We start from the raw sequence: 21,713 nt of genomic DNA on the forward strand, positions 1-21,713 counted from the left end.
AATTCAGAACAAACCTTTCACATTCATAAACTTCTGTGTTCATGCCGAGCATTTGAGCAGCTAAACCCTAAGTCAAGCAATGTGGATCTAACCACTCATATGGGGTTAGGAAACGTGGACTGCAGTAACCTTGTGAATTTCTCTGTGTGAAATCTTTTATTCTTAAAACAAGAACTAAGAATAATTGCATGGTGAAGGAACAACAGACTTTTATGAGTTCATAGCTGTAAAATTTTGGAAAATCTTTTTAATTGTCGATATGGGTGTCATTAGAGGAAAGATAACACCACTTCTGTCACATAACTTGATCTATTTAAATGGTATTTCTAAATGCACTTTAGTGATGAGAATATTTAAGGATGAAAATTACAGATTTAAAGATAAAGTTAGATATTCTGGCTGTCAGTTTTTCATGAATTCCTTTTTTTAAAAAAGATATTCTCAGCTAGAATCTGTCTTTAATTTTTATTTCTGTCTTTAATTTTTATAGCTCTTCTCAAATACTCTGAAATTGATTGTAAGAAATTGACTTTTTTAAATCTTAAAAGAAGCAATCTAAAAAATGAATCATATTAAAATCATTTTAATTTTACACCATATTTGTCAAATTCCAGCTTTTGAAAATTTAGTAGCTTCATGAGTCTGATGAGTGGTAAACAGAATACACACACACACACACACACACACACACATATCTATGTATGTATATATATATATATATATTTCTTTTTTACAATAACAAAAAATAGAACCCTGTTTGAACTCTGCTACTGTAGGCTTGGTATCTATGAATTCTGTTACTCCAGTTTTTATTCTCTTTCATCTTATGTGTGCTGCTCTCTGATTAATCTTTTAAATGTAGTCTGAGCTGGTATGCATTATACATATGTATTTAATTTACTTGCTTTGTCAAGAATGTTTGAAACTTTTTATATAAACTCCAAATTATATATGTTTCAGTCCATATAGGGCATTAGCAATAATGTGTGTACCATTTTACCTTACTATAAATATGCATATTAAATAAAAGGATATTTTAAATTGTCAGTATTATAAATTTGCATCTTTAAAGGAAAAATCACCGTTTAGAAACCTTTTGTTATACTTAATGTAACCAAAGCATATTCAGCAAGCCATAAAAATAATTTTTGTTTTAAATGATGTTTTGCTCTCTCTGAAATAATTTTTTGGTGTTAGAGTTCGCATAGCAATTCACACTGTAGTCTTTTGTAGTGATGGCGGTTGTTAAAGTACTCTTTAGAGCCAGAACTTTCACATGTATCCATGGTAGAAATATGGAAATGTCTCATCACAGTATGGAGATTGAGTCATCTGTTTGGGCATATGGAATCTTTGGCTGCTGGACGGCACAATCTTTATAATGCCCAGTGTCCAGGCATGGGCACAACTGTTCTGGGAGCAGAAGTGGGGAGGGACCTCTGTGTTCAGTCCACTGGAACATGGTAGAAGAAGAAAGGGGGGAGGATCCTTAACATTTTCATTACAAGCTATCCTCTACTCCATCACCTTTCATGTAGAAAAGAAATGCCACTTTGTTTTATTTTGCATTTATTTTCCAAACAATGTTACTAAGCCTTTTATCTTTGGTGTTACAAACTATCAAAAAATGCCTACAAGGAAATGTAAGTTTTGAATGATTTCTCTTTATATACTTGGATGCATACCTTCCCTTAAAGAAAGATTACTGTCTTCAAAAAAGGATGAGACACAATGTGCTTGCAACTAATTATAATTTAAAGTTGTTTAAGGACCAGGTCATATACTATATTCCTAACATTATGTTTTTTCCCTTCGCTATTAATTACACTATTACTACTATATAAAGAGTTCCCGCTTCTTTAATAATGTTTTTGCACTATACATAGTTAATCTTTAATGTTGGGGAGGACAGGGAAGAGATTAAATTAGCCTTGTAACCTCTTTCTCTTCTAGGCCGATGATGGAAAATAAAAGCTCTTAGCCACAAAATGTAACACTTAGAATTAATATTTAATTAGACTAGCAAATTGTACACTGTGACTGAAAGCTTCCAAAGAGTTGTGAGTGCCACAATTGACCTACAGGTTTAATAATAACTCACTTCTAGAAGCAAGTGCCAGTTCAGCATAGTAGAGCCACTGTAAGAAAGTCCTGAGAGATTAAAATCAGCAAACCAAATGGCAGGCAGGGATTCCTGGGATGGAGCCTTCTGGAAGGCTGGGAGCTGGAAGAGCTTGTCAGCCAGGATTCAGATGAGAACAGTGGGTGAAAAAGCTGATCCCTCCTGTTCTGGGAGCGTCTGGTTGTAGTCCAAAATCTTAGAACAGATTTTTACTAAATGTTTTTGCTGCAGCTATTAACTTACATTGAAAATCGAATATTGAATAATCTTTCTGTAAAATTTAACAAATTTTTGTGTAAATGTCTGTCCTTAATTTCTTACATATCAGGACATAATATCTGTAAACTCAGATCATTAGATTATCAGATAGGTTTGGCGCTGTACATCTATGCTGTTTTGCTGTGACATGCTGTTTCCTTGTTCCCTGTATAGTTGATTTATATGGTTCATTTCTATATTATTTCATTACGGGGAATTGTGCAGAGCCTGAGAAGGAAATGTGAAGTCTTTAGCCCAAGACTCTTTTTACTTCAAGCAAGTATATATATAGAGAGAGAGAAATATAATTCAAAGGTACTTTTTAATTTTTAAAGGCCTTATAAAGGCATTGCTACATTTGCTTATTTTTTATAATGCAATTAAATTACAAGATAAAGAGTTGGACCTCCTGGTGCAACATTGGATCCTTATATTTCTGACAAGTAATCTAGTGAAAAATTGGATGCCATGAGTTTGAAAATGTGCAAACACAGAACAACCAACTGAAGAAGGAGCACCTTACATAGTATTATCGGTTCTATTTTAAATAATGAAAGAAAAGTGAGTCATTCATTTAAAAGTCTAGCAGGTGAGAGCCTCACCAGCAGAGGGAGCAGTCCTGTGTTCCTCTGGTTCCCGTCATTTTCCCACCTGCCTCAGCTTTTTCCCAGCCAGTTTCCCATCTGGACCTGGCTCCGTCAGCCTGCTCCTGATGACAGGCTATAATTTTATACTCAATATGGGATTATTCTAAGCTGATTTTAAACTTTAGTATCTTTAACCTACCACTGCATCACAAACATCAGCTGGATGCTCTGTGTGATACTTGGATATTGCGATCGTTTTCCCGGTCAGGGTGTATGTGAGGTTCTGGACATCTGTGAACTGCATTTTAAAGATTTCAACAGTAAAGTAGTGAGCAACAAACTCCTGACTTAGGAAGTTACCTATAAAACATTTTTAAGCAAAAAACACAGACGAATTTTTATGTGAATAGTTTCTATAATATGAAACTAGATGATGTATAATTTATGAAAAATGTCTAAAATTAATTTTGAATATCATACCATGATTCTGTGTAGCCCAGTCATTACAGTATTTTGTTCACTCCATTTTGTAACAGTTTTCAGAATATGTAGGATTTTGAGAAATGTTTTATAAAATAAAACTGATGTAAATAAAAGTTCTGTGAAGTATGTAGTATTTGAGGCCAGTGTAAATGTAAATAGCATTTCTGAAAGTATTCTTTAAAAAATGCTCCAATTTTAAAGCAGCAACATTTTAATAACAAAATTTACAGTATGAAGTATTTGATTGAATAAAAAACACAAAAAGATGTGGCTCCATTGCTTAATCCTAGCAAAATTTGACAAATTAGCAATTTCTTTCTTTCTTGAGGTTAAGTATATTTACCTAGTTCCTTGGTGGATGTGTTTTAACCATTAGAAAATGGAACCAAAATGCATTTGTTTTATGATTTCCCCACATGCGTATCAGTTACCAAAGCTCCTTTATATTTTAAAACTGTGTGTAACTTTGAATAAGTCCCGTGTTAAATGTGGAATGATTTAATCTAATACATCCCTTAAGGTATTCATATTATTATAAATATTTATTAGTATAATTTTACTTGATAAAATGATATTTTTTCTTAAACTCCAAATATTTGAATGGCAATATTTTTCCCACTATCAATTTTTTAAAAATTTTTACTTATTGATTTTTAGAGAGAGATAAAGTGGGGGATAGAAAGAGGGAAATACCGATTTGTTGTTAAACTTCTTCATGCATTCATTGGTTGGTTCTTGTATGTGCCCTGACCAGAGATTAAACCTGCAACCTTGAAATATCAGGACAACGCTCTAACCAATTGAGCTATCTGGTCAGGGCTCATTTTCTTTTTAAATAAAATAAAAATCTAATCCACAGAAGTACATGACAACTCTGGGGAAGAAAGGAAAAGAGAAAAGTTGTAAAAAATTACAAATAGTATAAATAATTTTATTATTTCATAGTCTCAATTTCTATAGGATGAAGAATTGAATAATTATGGAAAAACAAATGCTTCATTAAAACTCTCTAGATTTATCCTTTTACCCAAGTTTATTTCTTTGATTACATGACAAGAAATGTCATCAGTTTTAGAGTGATCATGTTTCTTTGCATGTAATTTTTCAGAAAATATTATTGTAAATTGTTGAGTGCACACACATCATGTCATATAGTAGGATCAAACTAAAGCAACATAAATATTTCTTTAACTTTTCAGCATTAAATTATTCATGCTTTTGTACTATGTCATCCCAAATCGATGTGTGCCATACTCAAATTGGGGCTCTACCCTTCATACTGTGTTAGCTGTCTTATTTGAGGCATTGCATAAATGCTTTAAGTCAGTTGGTTTATTCCTTTTAAGCTCCTTGATAATTAAGTGAATGGTTAAGTAATTTTGATTCTCTTGTTAATTTTTTTCTAGGAAGTATATTTTGTATTGGTGTGTGTATATATATATATATATATATCTTTTATATTGTTGAGATAATTAGGTCCAGAAAGTTCAAAGTTTGAGGTATTCTGATTGTTACTTGGTTACTCTAAATAGGTAGCTGAACTATTTCTGATAAAAATGGAGGGAGCTTTATATGGAAGTGGTTGATTTTTTTCAAAGCCAAACAATTTATGGTTTTGGCTTTGTGTGCTTTGAATTTTCTGGAAAGGAGTATTAATCTTCCTTTACTTAAAATCTATTTAATGAATTTGGTATGTCCTAGTAAAAAGAGGTTACCATTCTATAAAAGCAAAGAGGAAACATTCTATGAAACCAAACATGGAAAAATTTTTTAAAAAATCAAGTTTTTGTGAAATTGGAATATGAAGGTAGCCAGCTGGACAATCTGATCTGCCTTTCATTTGCAACAGCATTTGATATAAACTTTAAATAATTAATTAAGAAATTACACTGCAACAGAATGTTATAAGAGCCTTTTATGTAACTTAATACAATGCTATTTAAGGCTGCCAGCAAACTCTTAAAACTCCTGGACACGGGCTCTCTTCTCTCCTGGCTTCCCTCCTAGTCATGTCTTGGCTACTATCCAGAGCTGACAACTTTCACCCAGGAGTGAAGGGAGATTTGTGAGCATAAGAAGGATTTTTGAGCCACCCTAGATTTTCACATCCAGATGGGCAAGGAGGAGGGATGGCAGTGTAATTGTATATACGTGGGTGATGTCATTAGGCCATCCATGCAGCATAATCATTAATTTACTCATACCGGTGAATAACAAATATCCTTATTCAAATGTTCCTTATTGGGAACTATAATGTAATGACTTCAAAATTTTTTAAAAATTATGTTCAAATGTATGCCTAAGTAATTGATGAACATAGTATTGCTTCTCCATTTCCAACTGCATATACTGTAGGCCAAAGAGGTTTTGTGTCTTAGCTAGTATCATAAACACACTTAGAGTCTGTTAGGATGAGAATGTGGAAGGTCTAGTAGTATCAGGGCCTCTGCTCGGATGGTGATGCCAAGCTTTCTGAACACTGCCCGTGATATTACAGCAATTTACTGTCCAACTTATTCTGTTCTTCCCAAAGTGCATTGTAATTGCTGTGCTTCTAAGGATTGTTTTTACCGTCATTAATTTTAGATTCTTTCAAGTAAATTCACCTCCCTTTATGTAAAAGACCATTTAGTGTTAATATTACAATGTGAAGGCTGTTTGACAGGAGTGGTTTGAAGGTATGATCATGTCAGTGGACCACACTTACGAATCTTGGAAGTACAGCAGCAATCTGTAACCTACTTTAACTTTTTAAAACAATATGTACATTTACATACCCAAATATCTCCTATGCTTTTACAAATAATTGGAAGACTATCTGAGTCTTTAATTAAAATAAAATCAGAACTTTGATGTTATGTAATTTCCAGTGCTTTTTATTCTACAGAAATTTTCAGATGTCTTTACAACTTTCACAATTAATTGGTTTGCCACATTTCATAAACTGTTTGCCAAAACTTCTGTGCAGAAGGGAGTAAGATCACTGTTAACTGTAACTTACTTTCTGTTTATAGTCTGATTCAAAGTTTATTCTTGTGCTAATACTTCATGAAAGCTTTCAAAATAGAATTGTGTTTGTAGTTAATAACTATGATATAAACCTGTGGAACTTAAAAATATGACAAATGAAATATACATTTGAGTTTTGAGATTTGAAGTCTACATCTTTTTTATACATATCTTTTATATTTGGAATTTATTAGTTTTCCTTTGCAAAGTGGAAATAACTTTTTTAATCTCCCACAAACTACCTTATTAAAATCCCTATAATGTTGAGAAATATTACCCGGTGTTAAATGGGTTACCAATAAATTTTAAGATTAAATTAAGGAAGGAAACCCTCTTTGAAATAAACACATGTCAGGTTGACCATTAAATACACAGGACTTTGCTTATCTCCTACTAGCATGGAAGGCTAATCCCATCCTTAAACCTCACAATTTCTATTATTCGAGTAATTGAGAGAGCCCTACTTTTATATCAATGAAATCCTAAATATTTGAGTTCTAACAAAAACTCACTTTTATTATTTTAGATTCAGATATTTAGATACAAAGGCTTAGTCTTCTATTTATAGATAAAAGGAAATCTGACCTTTCTTGATTAAGAAACATTGTCAGTAGCCTTTTTTAAGTGCTTGTTCATCTGAGGGTCCACGAGAGCCGTACTCGTCCCAGTTGAGCTCATCCCAGAAACAACATGATAGGAGCCTGCTGGCTGTTATCTAATATTCTTCCTAACGGAGAACCACATGGCCATTCTTCATCTCCCGCTCGTTCTCATCCTCACAACCAATTGAGCCACACCCCACCCCCACCCCAACATTGTTCAGTACTCAGCACAATGAATCATTTTCAAGTTGACTCATTGTGAACTGTCTCCCAGCTGTTGGAATGTCTGGCAGACATTTTTGTTTGGGTGAAGAATAACTGGCTGAAACCCAACCTGGATGAATTTGATATAATGGTCTTTGGCTAAAGAAATATTGAGAGGACGGTGCTTATGGCCTCTGGAGCCCCTGGTATTCCTGGAGGAGGACCATCCCCTGTGGCACAGAACTGAAAGTAAAGAATCAATCTGGATTATTTTCTCACCATTGAGTGAAAAATTGCCTCAGAAGAAACAGGCATTTCCACATTATGTTTGCTTTTCTGTACTTGGTGCCCACGTGATTAAAAGTGTTAAAGACAATGAAGAATACTTACTTTTACTTGTTCCTTTTAAGAGACTAATTCAAAACCTGAAGCATTCTTTATATAACACACATTTCTACTTATGGAGGAGTTTCAAATAGTGCCCTAGGTGTGAGTTAGCCAGTCATTTCAGCATAATGTTTAGTGGCGGAGGCTATTTATGTATTTCATGCTGATTCAGGTAACATTGACCCGCCCTCTCTAATTTTTCTTTTTTACACAATCTTCACACAAGGACTTAAGAAACAGAGGGATACAAATAAGCTGAGTGGTCAATCTTATTTTCAGAAAGTGAACAACTTTGATTATATTTGGACTTTTCTTTAATGGGACACAGATCCGACTAATAAATTTTCTTGACGGTTTTTCATTGTTCATCCTTTTTTTAAAGATGAGTTTAAAACTGGTGGACATTACCAGTGTATAAAGTGAAAATTTCCAAATTATAAAATGTTTACAAACAATAACTGTTTTCAACTTATCTAGCTCTTACTAGCAACATTTTTTCTAGGATGTTATAGCTTATAAAACAATTTTCTGACCTAATCAGCTTGTCGAACTGAAAGAAATACTGCATTTCCACTAAATCAAATAATTCAAGGAAACTTATATGATATTTAATAATTGTATTTTAAAGACATGAAATTCCAGGTATTTTAGAAGTTTGCCACTTAAAAGGTAACTTTAAAAGATGTGTTGTTTAGCAATACTTTTGGTTCATATCAGGTTGTGTTGGGAAGCAAAGGGTGTGCTCCTAGTCTAGTGCTAGTTACCTACTGTCTTTTCTTTGCCTTGATTGTTACTCCAGAGCCAAATAGCTGCATCTGGAAGGGGAAAACAGAAGACTCCAGAGCCAGCCATGCTGCAGCCTCTTAAAGGCTAGACCCTTCTGTTTCTAATGTGACAGAGGACCTCAGCTGTTACAGGGCTAGGACCTGGTCCCAGGTGGCAGGTGACAGTAGGGCCTTGCCTTACACATTTTGCTGCAGTGTCTACTGCTCCTGAATCCTGATGCCTATCAGATTTCACAATGGGCAATGACTAAAGCAATTTGAAAACTAATAGTTTATCAGCATAAAGGTAGCCTTGTCCAACAAGACAAGAGAAAAATAATTAATTTGTATTTTGTACCAAAACTAAAGTTCTTTGACTTAAAATAGAATACCTACATGGGCTGGAAATTTCAACGAAGGGCATAGTTTCATCCAGTTTTTGGCCTGTGCCAGCTTTAATTTTTGAGTCATTTTTCTCACTATCTTCATGGTCATTCAGCTTTATAATTTGTCACTGAGATGGCAAAATGGCACTGTATACATATTATGTTTTTAAACATAACATGAGTGTTTTTGTTTTCTTGTTTTACAGAATAAAGCAATTATTGCTCGTATTACAAACTTGTCAGATACAGTAGTTCATCTGGAGTCATTTATTGGTTCTGACAGAGAAACCAACCCATTATATAAGGATTATCATGGTAAGCAGCACCTTTATACTGAGAAGAGCATGTCATGGTTGCTTCTAAGGTACCTAAAAGTATCTAGTCCAATCATAATACCTATTGTCAAGTAGCATGCATTTTATTTTATGTCTGTTAAATGTTTTTTATTCCTGACAAGTCTTCCATGGCAGCATGTCAGCAAACTACATTAAGACTATAGACTACATTAAGACTGTGGCCTTGACTGGTACAGCTCAGTGAGTTGGGTGTCATCCAACAAAGCACAAGGCCACCGGTTCGATTCTCAGTCATGCCATATCCCCAGGCTGGGGACATATGAGAGGCAACCAGTCTATATTTCTCTCGCACGTCAATGTTTCTCTCCCTCTCCTTCTTCCCTTCCCCTCTCTTTAAAAATAAATAAATAAAGTCTTTAAACAAAACAAAAAAGGGAATCAAACCCTAGTTCTAAGGCATGGCTTACTCACATTTACATTTTGTTTGTCCCAGTGGCCTAAACTTGCCGTGAAATCAGTCGTACTTATTAGCCATGTTTGAAATAAGTATATTAATTTTAATAATAACAGCTTTGTAGACAGTATTATACTTTACGAAGCTTAGCTATATGGTAAATAAAAAGTAAAATTTATATTGTATTATGTTTTATTTAAGATTTTATTTACTTATTTAGAGAGAGGGGAAGGGAGGGAGAAAGGGAGGGAAAGAAACATCAATCTGCAGTTGCCTCTCACATGGCTCCCACTGGGGACCTGGCCCACAACCCAGGAATGTGCCCTGACTGAGAATCGAACCAGTGACCCTTTGGTTCACAGCCCAAGCTCAGTCCGCTGAGCTACACCAGCCAGGGTGCATTATGTTTTAAAAGTCTTAGTCAATAACATTTTCAGAAAGTGAGAATCTATGATCATATTTGGACTTTGCTCTGTGTACTCTTTTGTTGTTAGTTTGTGTTAAGAACAAATTTTAAACTATCCCCACCAAGGGCGCCTGGCTAGCTCAGTTGGTAGAGCATGAGACTCTTAAAATATCACCTCCCTAGTATAAACACAGGACACTTAATCAGACTTTTTAACTTCCATGGTTTGAAGCTTTTAAAAGCATTTTAGTCATTTGGTTGATTTAGGGATTTTTTTTTAAATAAAGATTCTTACATAGAACTATTGCAATAGGAAAGGTTTAGTAATTATGCGTATCGTAGATCTAAACTGAACAATATTAACTACTTACCTATTCTGAGTGAATATTAGCTGTTTACCTATTCTGAGTGAATATTGACTATTGCTGGTACTGTTGTGGGACCACTGCACTAACTTGGAGACCTGTGGTCTACTACAAGGCTGCGATTGCAGGACTAGGGCAGTTGCCAGTGTCCACACATGCATGAAAAGATTATACTGTACTCTACATGATGGTTGTCACTGCTTTGAAGTCAGCACACAACCTTTAAAAAATAACAATCAAGTATTTTTTTAAAAGTTCATAAACTATAAGCTGTGAACAAAGCTACATAAAACCATTTGCCTTGTGTTCGTCTACTTGTTGAAGTTTGCATCTGGGATACGCCCAGACCCTATATATAACTCATTTAATATAGCATTGTTATGATTGGAAGAGAGCTATTAAGATTAAACTGTTTCTATTTTTAATGACTACAATTGGCATATAATATTGTATGTGGTTTAGGTGTACAACATAGTGATGATGTATATGTGTATATTGAGAAATGATAGCCGCAGTAAGTTTAGCTAACATTCACCACCACTCATAGTTCCAGTTTTAAAGATTTTTTATTTATTTATTTTATTTTTAGAGAGGGAAGGGAGGGAGAAAGAGAGAGAGAGAGAAACATCAATGTGCGGTTGCTGGGGGTCATGGCCTGCAACCCAGGCATGTACACTGACTGGGAATCGAACCTGCGACACTTTGGTTTGCAGCCCGTGCTCAATCCACTGAGCTAAGATCTTCTCTCTTAGCAACTTTCAAATGCACAGTTCAGTATTGTTACCTGTAGTCACTGTGCTGTACACTACATCCCTAGGAATTACTTACTGTATAAATGGGCAAACTCTTTCTTTAATCTATTATTATTTCTCTTTTCTTTTAAAACTACTCAAATTAAATATTATTTCAATAGATTATATCTGGGTATCATTTGTAAGTACTATGACCTTGTGAATTTAGTAAAATTGTATTTTATATATTTTTTAATTTTATTTTATTTTTGTAGAGATGGGGGAAGTGAAGGAAAAACAGGGAGAGAAACACCAGTGTGCGAGAGAAATACCAATAGGTTGCTTCTCACACGTACCCCAACTAGGGACTGGCCCAAAACCCAGGAGTGTTCCCTAACCAGGAATCAAACCAGCGACCTTTCAACACTCAAACCAACTGAGCCACACCGATTAGGGCTATATTCTAAAAAACTTACTTTAAGACATTTCAAGGGTTAAAAACGGACATTTTGTGTTGAAATCTCTGAATTGATCAATTATTCTGCAAAAATCAATAGTTCTGATGACCAATAAAGTTTCTATGAACAAGAAGGACCTGATGAATCATTCATTCACTCTGTAAGGCCTCCTGATTTAATAGTTAGCTAAACTATTAGCTAATAGTTAGCAAGAACATGAAAGGTTAAAATGAAAAGTGTGCAAAGGAAAGTACGGTACGCTCATTGCTAATATATTTTACTCAATAGCTCTGCATGAGATATTTTTAATTTGTATCTAAAAACTTGTCTTCTCCACCCTGGCTGGTGTAGCTCAGTGGATTGAGCGCGGGCTGTGAACCAAAGTGTCACAGGTTCAATTCCCAGCCAGGGTACATGCTTGGGTTGCAGGCCATAACCCCCAGCAACCGCACATTGATGTTTCTCTCTCTCTCTCTCTCTCTCTCTCTGTCTCCCTTCCTTCCCTCTCTAAAAGTGAATAAATTTAAAAAAAAACCAACTTATCTTCTCAATGTAACACCTTTTGCATTTTTTAATTTAAAAAGAAGCCAGATATTTTATTGAATTATTATTAAAAGGGCCATTTCTGAAGTAAAGCACCTAGCAATTTACCCGTTTAAGCTAAAACAAGTACATACGTTACTAAGCACTCAAACACACACAAAGCTCTATGCTAGAGAGCAGTTCTGTAAATAAGATTTATCTACTTTGTTCACATCTTGGTTTGTCTTCTTCCCCCACGTTTAGGGATCAGTGTCTTTGGGATGGTGATTTTTAAATATGGGCTGAGTCAGGCAGAGAGACGCACTGAGGAGTCTTCATGTCTTCATCTGTGGTAAATGACCCCTAGTTTAGTCAGAAACTGCATTAAGCTGCACAAAAGCCATCCAGTGCCCTTGTCAGAAAAAATTAGCAAGTGTTTCTCCTGCAAGAAGCCAAAGCTCATGGTTTACCTAGCACTGTTAGGAAGCTTATAGCAGCTACAGGAAGGTCTAACATGCACAGAAATGAGTATCGTGGAATGGCATAGAAATTAACGTCTGATTCTAGAGGATGCTCTAAAATGTAGTTTTCTTCAATGGTTCGTGCAAGTTGTTGATAAGGTACAAGATGAAATACTTTTCACGAGAGCCTCACTGGTTATCAGTAACCCGTAAGCCTTGTTTTGCTGGCTGCTTACTGGTGCATTTAATAAAATAAAGATCACCCAGTGGTGCCGTGGGCAGCATGCAAGGTGATAGCCATATTTGCTTACTGTAAATACAAGAGAAAATCACACACAGACCGGCTGTAGTTTTGACAAGTATTAAGATCCTTCTTTACATCTGTACTTCTGTACCGAAGTGCAATTAGTTTTCCTCGCACAAGGATTTCTGTTTATCTTATTCTGCTTGATTACTTGAGTATAATCACACCATTTGCTTCATTGCTCCTGGTAGTAAGCTCCGGTTTTGAAAGGGGAGGGTGCCTGTGTGTAAATTTACAGGATTCTGCTGTAAGACTCTAATTTATGCATCCAATGACAGTGTTTTTAATTTTTTCCCTTTTAATTTTCTTTCCACAAGGTTTGATTCACATACGGCAGATTCCTCGGCTTAATAACTTGATTTGTGACGTGTCAGAAGTCAAAGACTTGGCTTTTAAATTAAAAAGGAAGTCATTCACCATTGAGGTAAGAGAGAATTTTTGTATTTCAGTTCAGTTTTGAGGTAAATAGTATCTGTTAATATATGTAATGTATATACATATGTATTTTCTTAAGTGAAATTCTTAAATGTTTCATGCTAAATGTTTTTAAGTATTTTTGGTGTATCAAGATAATTCTTTAGACTATCCTATTTTTTTCTTTAACAACGTCTTGAGAGAGTATAGCAAAAGTGATTTTGTTTCAAATGTCTATTAACAGTAGCTCCAAACTTACATGATGAGTGTGAGGTGTGTATTTTCAAGGCCCTCAAAGGCATATTTAATTAAATGTTAGTGAGCTGTGCTTATTTGTGGATGGAATGTGAATGCTACCCACAGTTGTGTATGGCTGGCTAAGAGAAGAGGACCCTTACATGCCTTCTACAAGCAGTTCTCTCACTAGTAGTGAACTCACCTTTCCGTTTTCCATGCCGAATAAAACAAAGTGTTCTCATTTACACCAGTTTCCTTTAAGTAAATTGTCCACAAAACTTCAGCTGTTTTTGTGACCTTTATGCAAGTAGTAGTGACAGAAAGTGGTAGTACAAAAGATTTATTTCAACTTAATCTTGCTAAAGAGCAAATGAACATAGCACTATTAAGCAATTAGGGTTGATGTATTTATTAACGGAATAAATGCTCAGAGAGAGATGGCTTTTGGGTGGTGTGATAGTTATCAGTATAGGCGGTGCAATTTTTTTTTTTAACAAAGACATAAAACAGCCAAGCAGCCTTGACAAACCATTTTGTTTAATCTCTTTTCAAATGAAAAGCTCTTAAGCAGGCCACTTGTCTTAACTGCTTGAAACCATAAAAAGAGAGAATTGCCACCAATAAATTAGCATATTTTTAACTTCATCACCAAATGATGGTCAATGTGGCTTGGCACTGCTTTGGTGTTTGGGACTTCACCCTTAAGTGACCACTTTGGCCCTTCTTTGACCCCCTGCCCTCTTTAGCTGGCCACTTGATAACGTAACTTAATGGTTCTCTCTCTTTTTCTCTTTCCCGTCACATTTGCAAGTAGCACTAACCTATAAATCATCGTAAGGGCCCTATCCAGTGACAAATTAATGTGCCCTCCTCCTAATTAATGGTCATCAATGTCCTTAATTATCTAATCCTATTGAGAGCAGTTAATAGTTAATCAGGCAGCCAGTTCTTCTAGCAGGTCATCTCTGCAGGAGCGTTAGAAGTTTCTCTTCTGGGGATACTCCCTCCAAAAGCCACTTGAAGCCAAAAGAACGGGAGTGTAGAAATACTGATTCCTGAGCTAATTTGGTTTAGCTCTCAAAAGAAACCATTGAAATGGAACCCAACACTGTAATTGTTCAAACACTGCTTCCATTTTTCTGACAGGTTATTGAGAAATTTACCATAATATATATAGTTATGAAAATAAATGTGAAGTTACAGTTGTTGGTATCATAAAGAGAGCATGCCTGGTCATTTTCTTTTAAGTTGAATTTATATTTTTAATGAAAGATGTGAGTTTTTCTTTCCATGTGAAACTTTCTCCTAAGGTGAGCATCTGACAACCAGGTCTAAGGTACCATGCCTATCACCATAGAAAGTAAGCAAGGACATTCCTTAGTGAAAAAAGAATATTGCACCTAGGGAAAAAAGTAGCAGAATAGTATGAATCATGTTTATTCCTTCTCTCTCTCTCTCACACACACACGCGCGTATGCATACCTGCACATGCTCACACCTGCTGAATCTTATCTGGGGGTAAGAAGGTAGAAAGAAAGGACTTACATGATTTCAAGTGAGACCTCTGCTCTCAATAACTTCAGGTTCTAACAGGGGTGCGTTTTACCATTGAAGCTGGTGGAAGATTGTTTATTAACCACAAGAGTTTCTGTTCCATTTCCTCTCTTCTCTCCCCACTGTTCTGAACTAAAAGAACCATTATAATTGGCGACTCTGTGGTTTGGAAGCAATATTTGAAAACAAAACACTAGTAGATATTTTTAAGTTAATATTTAATACAATCAAATTCTTTACCTTTTTTGGCTTATAACCAAATCAATAGTGTGAGTATACATATATATATATATATGCACATACATGTACATACATAAATTTACACATACATATATAAACTTATTCTATATAACTTAATGCCACAAAATTCAATTTGATGATTAGAAAATATAAAGAATTAAACAAACCTAATAAAAGTACATATAGGTATAATCACAATAGGATAAAATTATGTGATTTGTGTAAGACTAATGCTTAAATACAGCATTGTACATTATAGGAACGTACATGTTCCTACAGATAACAAGTCTTCGGTGATATATTCTAGACAATGGAAACAAGAGTACTTTTATGTTGGGAGAAGAAATTACCTACCAAGTGACAGTGTTTTGATATGTACAACAAATAACTGTTTTTTTTAAAACTTCCCTGGTATTTAAAAAATAATAAAATGTACGCTCTACTAGTTTGTAAAATCTGAGGCTGTAATATACCAGGCATTGGATCTTCATCTTACTTTTAGAAGGGAAAAGTGGTTTAGCGGGTAAAGCAGAGATAACTTTTCTGATTCCACACAGGTAAGTTTGTTACATGTTGGAAATTACTGTCGATCACCTGGTCTAAAGGCCAAAAGAAACAGGCAGACACTCTCATCTCCATTTTTAGGATACTTTTTCTTTGATTTCTTAAATCATTGCCCTTTTTATATATACAAACTGAATATTGTTTTTACTAATGGCCATCAGGGGCCTTTAAAAGGTAGAGCGACTTTACCCAGTAGTCTCTAATGTCTTTGAATGACTTGGAGAAGGCCAAGAACATTTCCTCCTCCTTGGAATGTGTATCGGTACTGTCCAGAATCAGGTGGAAGCATTTATCTGGCCACAGCAGATTTTTCTTATATCTTTATATCTTATATCTTTATCTTTATATCTTTATCTTATCTTATCTTTATATCTATATCTTTATCTATATCTTATATCTTTATAGTCAATATTCATTGACTATAAAGCCCTATAAATTCACCCCTGTACAATAACCATAGCAGAATCATATCTACAGTAAAGACACTGAAATCCTGGCATACGTCCTGGATCAGTAAAAGAGAAAGTTTAAAAGTCAATTCAATATGACTACAGTTAAAAGAAGACTTTCCAATTCCCTGAAAAGTGATAATCCTTGTAAACTGTGCATGGTGACTCTTTAGCATATTTGATTATTCGTAATATACCACTTAATCCCTTTCCTTACCACAGCCTCCGTTCAACCAAAGCAACCGTTTATGTACTGAGCCTTTCTTATGTAATAGGTGCTCTACTGACTTATTGATATTTTCTATGCACTGATTAAATATTTTATAAAGATAACTAACATATAATAATAGACACAACATACAGAAACTATATCTTTTTCATCTTTGTTGCTATCCCAAAATTAAAAACAGAGTCATATACTTAGTAGTTATAAAATCTTTGCTGAAATATATGTCATATCAATAAATTATGTAGTTTTAATAATAGTTCAAATACAACTGCAGGTATTATGTGAGCTCCACTGGTCGTGACCTATAAACACTGCCGTCTCAGGAAACTCCTGTAGGATGTATCACTTCACTTCCAAGCTGAATCAATTACTTATACTTGTATTCTTTTCAATTCCTGTAATTTTTATTTCTCTAATAATGGGGTTTCCATTGATCAGTTTTTTTATATTTATAATTGTGATGTAATTATAATACATAAACAAGATTTGAAATGTGGTTGCATTTAATTTTATGATATCACAGGAGCAGCATTTTGGGGGATTTAGTAGTGTTTTGCTACTTTCATTCCGTATTGTTCAACTTGATCATATCTTAACATGTTCTAGCAATTGCATTTTCTAGTACAAATGATGATAATGTAGTTACAACCTCTATCAACTAGGGCTTCTGTGTTGGTAGGGGACAGTTTTCCAGATTTAAGATTCAGTGTTTCTGTGTTCAAGTCAGAAAACGTGGTTACTGAAGAACACTGAAGTATACGAAGACATATACCGCTCACTGCAGATTTTCAATACAAGGATAAATAGTACTTATGTAGGCTTTAATTGGTCCCAAAACAGTAGTTATGTTAAAAAATAGTGTTTCTATACAGTTCTTGTACACTCTGTGAATATCGAGAGTTCAGTAAATCTAGTTTACTTAAGGTTATCTTGTCACACTTTGCCCATAATTCAGAATATAGGACCCCAGTACCTCTCCAATCACAAAGAACTTTCACTCACAGAATAACAGATCAACCAGTATTTATTAAGTAACATAATTTTTGATGTACTTGCTTAGTAGATTCATTCTTAATTATTAAGACTGAAATGAGTATATCAGTATAAATTCAGAATGTCATCGATATAAATTAGCTTTCTAATAATACTTCAGTGTACTTGATATGATTCAGTACAATTATTTGAAATTTTTATGTATTAAAAGAGCATGAACTTTTGCAAATGACAAGGGTGTCAGGTCACTATGACGGTGTTGGGCAGCCTGGGATGTTGCGTGATGACTTGAGTCCTAGGTGTCCTTACTTCCCTGCATCTTGTCAGCAGCCTTTTCACTTCTTACATGGCAAGTAGAAAGGTGGCTCCATTTACTGTATCTAGAGGTCAAGGAAAGGGATAGTTAACTCACTTGTCACTTCACAATTATGTCACTCGTATATAATAATGGAAACGTAATTGTCTGGCTGGGGAGCATTATTAAGTTGTGGCATCAGGGCCCATATAGCCTACAATACCTTTTCTGATAATGATTCCCTCCATGAACACTGGTTAGCACTTCAGTTCCCAGATATCACTGCAGTGAGCTAAGGAAAATCCAAGCAGAATATAGACATTTCTATATGGATGAAGTCATTTGTCACAAGTTAATCCAAATTAATTTTCTTTAATAATGGAAATGTTATTTTCTACGTGTTTACGTTGAACGTATTACCACCCCCATGGTTACACTTTAATTCCCAAATGACAGATGTACAGAATCTCCAGAAGTGGGTCTAACCCTCCACTCTGCATATTTCACGTGTCGTAGTGAGCCTATCAAAGTTGCGTACCACCTTAAGGGGAACACAGTTTTGAGACTGTGTCTAATCCTATTTCTTCCCACTTTGGAATCTTAATTAGAAGAGATAAGGAAAAAAAAACATCATTTAACTAAATTATTGTCTTGAATCTGTAGCAAAAGGTATAATCCTCAATTGGGCCAATTAGTGAACCCCATAGTTAGCTGTGCTGCAGCAAACAACTTGATTAGATCTGACACCATCCTAGTTCCCACTGTTGTTCTGCCAGGTATGATGGTCTGACTTCAAAGAGCTTGAGGCATCAGCAGGGCGAGGTTTGGAGGCCAGCTTAGGTCCGGTCGTTAATCTCCCTGCTAAAACCGCAGCAGCTCTCACACAAAACAAGCTTACACGACACAATCATGCGGCATTAAAGTTAGGGTTGAGTCATGACAATTTGCCTTTGATTTTGTGATGACTGACCAAAGATGGCTACACGACTAGACACATGCTAAAAGTATGCTGATTAGGTGAGTTCCCCAAATATTTGAGGTATTTTTTTTAACTTCCTATGTAAATGTTGTGAAAACTTATGCCCTTTGATCAAACTTCCAAAATACTAGTACTGTATGGGGGTGGGGAGGACAGGAATGAGTATTTCTTACTGGCAGCCTGAACCCCAGACTTTTCACTTACCACTTTGTAAAAATTTATCTTTACATTAATAATTTTTAAAGGAGACTGTAAAAGGAAATTGTCTCTAAATGGTAACCTTTATAAAAATCTATTCAGTGCGTTGAAAGAAAAAAAAGACATTTTTCCCTGAGTCATTTATGTTCACTGACAATTTTTCTGAAATTTCTTTATAATTATTTTCCACTTAAATATTGAGTAAAGTGCCCTTGAAGGATGTGATTGCATAAGTGTTCTTTTCTCTGCGTTCTGATTTGTTGGAATATTGCGGTAACAGTGGCATGTTTCCATTCCGAGAAAAGCCCAAGGCTGCTTTAGTATTATTCCGAGTGATTGCAGCTGCCATCTTGCTGACTTTCCCTTCGGCAGCATGAGGCCTGTTCACTTTTGTGTTCATTCCATGTGCTTCCCGTGAATTCGGCTGGCAGAGCATCGTTGCTCCGTTTGGGAAGGAAGAGAAAATTCATGTTTGGCTATAACATATCTTAAAAGTTTCTCTATGGTCACCTGTAACACCTTAGATATTAAACTTATAATTCGTTAAATTTAAGGAAATTTAAGGAAAGCATATATTTGAATAGCAAGATAGTTGCACAAAGCACAAGTCCAATATTGAGAATCTTTCAAAAGAGGCTTCAGTCTCTGAGTCTCTCATGGAGACTCTCTGGCACCTGTGTGCAGCAGTCTTACCTTGGAGACCAGGGTGGTACCGATTCATCACCATCTAAGAATACAAAGAATAGAAGATCTCTTCTCCTTGTAAAATTCTGCCAATACAACCCTGGCCAGTGTGGTTCAGTTGTTTGGAGAGTTGTCCTGTAACCAAAGGGTTGCAGGTTCCATTCCCATCAGGGCACATATCTAGGTTAAGGGGTCAGTCCCAATCAGGGCACATATGGGAGGCAATTGATTGATGCTTCTGTCTCATATTGATGTTTCTCTCTCTCCCTTTCTCTCTCTTTAAGAGAAATGAAGAATATCCTCAGATAAGGATAAATAAAATAAAGTAAATACAATTTTGCAGATACAAAGATTTCTATATGTTGTATGGTGTGGCTCTGGGAAAATTATATTGCATAGCCCTGGCCAGGTAGTTGCTTAGAACATCACCTCTGTATGCCAAGGTTGTGGGTTTAATCCTGTCAGGGCACACAAAAAAATCAACCAATGAGTGTGCAAGTGGAACAGCAAATGGATGTTTCTCTTTTTCCTTCTCCTTTCTTCTCTCTCTAAATCAGTAAATTTAAAAAAATTAAAAAGAGAAGAAAAGAAATTGCATTGCAGGGGTCCAGGATTTTCTTAACAACCTATGTAGAATTGCTCTAGCAGAGTTCGCCCGGCTTACGTGATGTTCCCCGAAACATTTCCTCCCACGGAAACTTATTGTTCTATCTAAGGAAGATAGAAAAAGAAAAAAGATGATGACAAATCTTGGTTGTCTTACTCAGTTCATCAGCTAGAGGGTAAGAAGAAAGTGTATTTTACTACTATATTCTCCAGGGTGCCTAGAAGAGTAACAAATGCAATATAGAGCGTAAAAAATATGGCATCCACATTTGTGGTACATGGTCTCACATATGTGGCTGATGTAGGTAGCCTTGGGGATGCTTTTGTACCCAAAACATCCTTAGGTCCTCCCCAGTGTCTCTCTGCACTGCCGATGTCCAGAATATCCATCTCTCCAATCCTTTCATTGCTTTTTTTTCTTGTTGGATTGTAGGTTAAGATCTCAGTCTCTTTCTTAGAGATGTCTTCCCTGACTAGCTCGTCTGGAGTATTCACTCAGTGACCTGTTATCATTCACTGTATTTTAATTATCAGTGTAACACTTACGTATTACTACAGTTGTTTACAGCTGTTGACGGTTGTTTATTTTACCAACCTCACTCCACCTGACCTGTCATAACCTTCACAGAAGTAGAGACATAGTCTGCCTTGTTCGCAGCTAGATCCTAAGCACATAGTTATTCCATAAATATTTATTTTTAAAATATTATTTTTAAAGTAAATCATGTTTACAATAAAGTTATTTAAAAACATGTATTGGCTCTCTCATTTGTTCTGGGCCTTGTGTTGGGTGCTTTTACATACATGGCCATGTTTAATTCTTATTTGATTCTCATGGGAACCCTTGCCACAGCATTATTACACACATTTTAATGTAGGGTAATAGAAAGAGTCACATAACCCTCCCAAAGTCAGAGAGCTGTGTTTAGAGCCAGGGATAAATCCAGATCTCCTGACTTTGTGTGCAGAATTACGCTGGAAAGTTAACACATTCAGGAGCTCTTTTAATTATTATTATTATTATTACTATTAAAAATAAAAGTTTTTTTGAGTTTTGACAGGAGACTGGGAATATTGCAAGTGCTTTGTGGCTGTTACCTCACTGATATTATAACTACCATATACCATTAATATCTACATTTTATAAATGAAGAAACTTAAGGTTCAAAGAGACTAAGCAGCCTAATTAACCCAAAATCACAGAGTTGATCACTGACAGACATGACACTTAAATTCAAAAAGCCCGTTCTCCCTAACTACTAACTACTTACGACACCCCAAGGTGTACTGCCAACTCATTTCCAGTACATAAGCCAGAAGGCCTCTGCCTGGATAGATTAAAAAAGACAAGCCACAAAAAAATATGTCTGTGTGTGTACAAGGTCTGTCCAGAAGATATCCAGCCTTGTACTGTGAAAAAGAGAGGCATTTATTGAAGAAGATACAAGAAACATTGCACATAGGACAATGAC

General features: G+C 35.4%; 1 protein-coding gene across 1 annotated transcript in view; it reads left to right on the top strand.

The window, feature by feature from the left end:
- The window catches only part of ELP4 (elongator acetyltransferase complex subunit 4), a 202,204-nt gene that overhangs the window by 80,774 nt on the left and 99,717 nt on the right, over positions 1–21,713 (top strand). The window contains exons 8-9 of the mRNA XM_045825782.1: positions 9,009–9,117; positions 13,117–13,223. Of these exons, the coding sequence (XP_045681738.1) occupies positions 9,009–9,117; positions 13,117–13,223 (216 nt within the window). The remainder of the gene's footprint in view (positions 1–9,008; positions 9,118–13,116; positions 13,224–21,713) is intronic.

This window comes from Phyllostomus hastatus, unplaced genomic scaffold (assembly GCF_019186645.2).
Source record: "Phyllostomus hastatus isolate PE091 unplaced genomic scaffold, TTU_PhHast_1.1 phas_scaffold_585, whole genome shotgun sequence".
Classification (NCBI taxonomy): Eukaryota; Metazoa; Chordata; class Mammalia; order Chiroptera; family Phyllostomidae; genus Phyllostomus; species Phyllostomus hastatus.